The sequence below is a fragment of the Lipotes vexillifer genome, unplaced genomic scaffold (genome assembly GCF_000442215.2).
Source record: "Lipotes vexillifer unplaced genomic scaffold, Lipotes_vexillifer_v1.1 scaffold621, whole genome shotgun sequence".
NCBI classification, from domain to species: domain Eukaryota; kingdom Metazoa; phylum Chordata; class Mammalia; order Artiodactyla; family Lipotidae; genus Lipotes; species Lipotes vexillifer.
In genome coordinates, this window is record NW_006792411.1 from 1,991,604 (window position 1) to 1,996,191 (window position 4,588).

General features: G+C 42.7%; 1 protein-coding gene across 1 annotated transcript in view; it reads left to right on the forward strand.

Annotated features, from left to right (window-relative positions):
• Nucleotides 1-2,550, forward strand: part of RPL26L1 (ribosomal protein L26 like 1) — an 8,086-nt gene extending 5,536 nt beyond the window's left edge. The window contains 2 exon segments of the mRNA XM_007472177.1: nucleotides 1,490-1,630; nucleotides 2,422-2,550. Of these exon segments, the coding sequence (XP_007472239.1) occupies nucleotides 1,490-1,630; nucleotides 2,422-2,550 (270 nt within the window).
• The last annotated feature ends 2,038 nt before the right edge of the window (nucleotides 2,551-4,588 follow it).

The window sequence follows — 4,588 nt, forward strand, 5'->3', positions numbered from 1 at the left end:
GGGAAACCATAATCTAGTTAGTTTTTTTGTTTGTTTGTTTGTTTGTTTTGCGGTACATGGGCCTCTCACTGTTGTGGCCTCTCCCATTGCGGAGCACAGGCTCCGGACGCGCAGGCTCAGCGGCCACGGCTCACGGGCCCAGCCGCTCCGCGGCATGGGGGATCTTCCCGGACCGGGGCACGAACCCGTGTCCCCGGCATCGGCAGGCGGACTCTCAACCACTGCGCCACCAGGGAAGCCCTAATCTAGTTAGTTTTTGAATAGAATTGGAGTATGAGCTGATTTTTAGTTGCAAAAATAGCCCACGTTTTGTTTTTTTTCTGACTATAAAATATTTGTATTAATTGTAGAAATCTTGAAACTTAGAAGAACATAAGTTAAAAAATAGTAATCAGTAATTCTCCTTCCTTCCTAATGGCAACCATTATTGACATTTGAATATATCTTCATCTCATGTTACATGCCATATACATATATGAAGCATATACATATAAGATTCAGACTATATATAGCCTTGTATTCTTTTTTCTCTAAAGGTCGTATCTTGAGCATTTTCCTTGGTCATAAATTGTTTTTTGAAAACATGGGTTTTAGATGGTTGCCTGAGAATCTCAAGATAATTTTTTTTTTAATTGAAGTATAGTTGATTTACAATGTTGTGTTAGTTTCTGGTGTACAGCAAAGTGATTCAGTTAGTAAGTATAATTTCTTTAACCATTCTGTTTAGATCTTGAGAGTGATTATATATTTTTTTATTTTACTTTTTGTAAAAAATTGAGCTATAATTGATTATAACATGTATTAGTTTTATTTATTTATTTATTTTTAATATTTATTTTTGGCTGCGCTGGATCTTCATAGCTGTGCCTGGGCTTTCTCTAGTTGCGGCGAGCGGGGGCTACTCTTTGTTGCAGTGCACGGGCTTCTCATTGTGGTGGCTTCTCTTGTTGTGGAGCATGGGCTTCAGTAGTTGTGGCACATGGGCCCTAGAGCGCAGGGAGTTCAGTAGTTGTGGCATGTGGGCTTAGTAGTTATGGTGCACAGGCTTAGTTGCTCCACAGCATGTGGGATCTTCCTGGACCAGGGATCGAACCCATGTCCCCTGCACTGGCAGGTGGATTCTTAACCACTGGACCACCAGGGAAGTCCCTAACATGTATTAGTTTTAGATGTACAGCGATTATATTTTTTTACTCTCAGGACTAGTCATGTGATGACCATCTTAGTTCAAGGAATGTTTTGTTCAGGTAAGAGAAGAAAAAAATACAGGCAAAGAATTTCCACCTGACTTAGAATAATACAAAGCAGATTTATACAAAAAAAAAAAAACAAAAAAAAACCCCAGCTGATTTTGATTGAATCAAAATTCAAAATTTGACTGAATACAAAAAGTTCTATTTTTAGCCTGTGTGTTCCTGATCATTAGTTTCCTCACTGTGATGTTCAAGCATTAGAAATGGGGAGAATTCTCTTTTGTATTTTCTCTCAGGTGGTTTGAGGACACTACAAAGGTCAGCAAATTGGCAAGGTAGTCCAGGTGTACAGAAAGAAATATGTCATCTACATCGAGCGGGTGCAGCGTGAGAAGGCTAATGGCACAACTGTCCATGTGGGCATTCATCCAAGCAAGGTATGGCCTGGGACTGTGCAGTGGTAGTGGGTGTGTAGCATAGCATTCCTACTAGAGTTGTTGGCTGTTGGTACGTTCTGTACAGGCGGCCATGGTAAGGACTTCCTTGGGAGGAAGGCTTGGTTGGTTCACTGGCTTAGTGATATCATGAGGGATCCAGTTCCTTTCCCTGTCTGTTTTGTCATCCTTGGTGAAGGCCCTGTCTGCAAGCTGGTAGCAAGAGTGTTCCAGGCATTCCAGGCATCACTTTCCCACTAGAGAGTGTCCAGAGGGAGAAGAGAGAACACCTCTTCCTTCAGCCCTCACACCCACCTGGTGGAATATGCTGTTCCTCCTTTAACCTCCCATTTTATACGTTGTATTGTAGGGTCTCTCCTCCAGAGTTTCAGATCCTTAAGGGCAGAATGGTTGGGTCTCACTCATCTTTATGATCTCTGTATTGCCCAGCAGCTGGTAGGAATGCAGATATTTTTAAAACAATGCATTTTGCCAGCCAAGGGCATTTTGCCAGCCAAGGGCAAATTATACTGCCAACATGGATAGATAAACCATCCATGTGGGTAATATAATGTTTCACAAGCTAAATGACACTTCGTACCACTAAATTGTCTAAATGGTCTTCTAGATCCTCAAGAGTTAGGAGCTGGGCATTGGGTAGCAGAAGAAGGAACCCAAGCTACTGTTGTCGAGGGAAGATCTGCTGTATAAGATTAATTGTGGTTATAAGTCCTTTCTCCTTTAAAAAAAAAAAAAAAAAAATTCAATATCTATTTGTTCTCTCATGTTAACAGGTGGTTATCACCAGGCTAAAACTGGACAAAGATCGGCAAAAAATTCTTGAACGCAAAGCCAAATCTCGACAAGTTGGAAAAGAGAAAGGCAAATATAAGGAAGAACTTATTGAGAAAATGCAGGAATGAATATAACCTTCTGCGCAACCACGGTTTACCTGTAGATTCTTTTGCCTGGTGTGTATTCCTTTGAAACTTTTCCAGGTGTCTCTGGAATGTTTCATTTCCTTCCGGTTTCGTTTTTGATATGTGGCTCTGTATATCTACTTTTGCTGTTTCGATTAATAATTTTATGAATAAAAATTGGACACGTTTTCTTGTTCCAAAACATATTTATTGCCTTTTAGACAAAATCCATCTTACTTTCAATTCCCCACTACCGGGCAGCACAATAGCAGCAGTGAGGTTAAGACAGCCCTGCTCCTGCCTGGACCCTCACGCCGATGGGGCAGACAGGACAGGGCTCTGGTCCCTGAGGCAGAGGTTGTCCCACTCAGTGTAGGTCCGGCTGTGAACTGGCACGCACAGAGGGCAGTGCTGCTCAGCACTCACACTCAGGCCCGCCGGGCTGCTCTCTGGCCAGCTTCCTGTCCCTCACACCCCAGCCAAACCAAGGGCATGCAGCTCGCTGACCCAGCTGCCCAGCCCAAGTCTCAACCTTCGCTAGTGCTATTTCCACGTGACAGAAATGCCCTCCTCTTTCCCGGGGCCAACTCAGAAAACTGACAGTCTACAGGCAAGACTTGGTTTACAAATAGATTTTGCTTGTCCTTCTATTGTTTTCATAGCTTAAAATTAATTTCCAGCATTTAAAACTTATGAGATCACAGAGAAACCCAGATCTTGTGCTTCATCTAGCTGCATGAGGCCCTGATCCTGTGCAGGATCGGTTGTGTGGAGCCAGGGTACCCTGTTGTCTACCCCCAGTGGCACCTGAGTTTTAGGCTCCAGGTCTAACTTCTAGTCATTCTTTAAGGTTAGCTTCAGAGCCACATCTAAAATCCTCCCTTGCCCCTGGGATAAATAATCTATTGATTAATGCATTAAACAGCCTTTTATGGCTCTCTAGTAACACAGGGTTTATCTGACACTCTGGTGTTTCTTAATAAATGTTGATTGAATCAGTTATTTCCCATTTTGACTGGTGAAGAAAATGAGTTGAGGTTAACTGTCCAAATCCCAGAGAGCATAAGAGATAGAGCTGGGATTTGAACCCAGGCCTCGGTGCATCAAAGGACATTCACCTCCCACAGCCATCTGCCTCTGGTGTGCCTCCTGCTCATAAGTCAGCCCTTTACTGGAGTCTGACAAGAGCCTACACATTTATATGGAACAGAGAAGAATTTACGTGTTTGTAGCAGTAAAAGCATTAGTGCTTAGTGGGAAAAGCATTGTCACCAGCGGTCAAGCTCCAATCCCAGCTCCACCACTGGACAGTCAAAGGCCTTTGAGCAAACAGCTCATCTCTGAGCTTCCATTTTCTCAGTAGTAAAAAGATGGTAATACCTTCATTGCCTTCCTGTCTCATGTTAAATGCAGAAATAAAATGCCATGATCAAATGGGCTATTTCTGAGCACACTTTGAAAGTGTGAGTGTATAAATTCTAATATCGCTATTATTGTTCAACTAACTTCTATTTCAAATTCTGACATTCACTTTGCACTCAAAGACAGAATGATTTTTCACAAAAGGTTGCTAAGATCACAAACCACAGAACTCAATATGCATGCTCTGACTGTGGCATTGATTTAAGAGTAGGCGGAATGATACTGGCTCTGTAGCCAGACGGATCTTGATTCAAGTCCTGCTGTGGTCTTCAGACAGCCGTTTTTATGACCCTCTGTTTCTCTAGTCTATGTAAGAAGCTGGAAAAGCTGATCTTCAAGGCTGAAAATTAAAGTAGCAGTCCACCAGATCCCCCTGATTTTAGGAGTCACGTGGGTGGTTGCTACAATAGTCTCCACCTCTTGCCTGGAGATTCTGTGATGCAGTACGTCTGAAGAGAGAACTCTTCAGGCCTCGTGTGCATCTGTATTTTTCACATGGCCCTTGTATGATGCTTATGACTAGGTAAATTTGGGAAGTTGTGGATTAGGATGTATACATACACACAGCACATAAAATAGAGCAGGTGCCCAAAACATGGTGGCTATGTTAGCACACTGA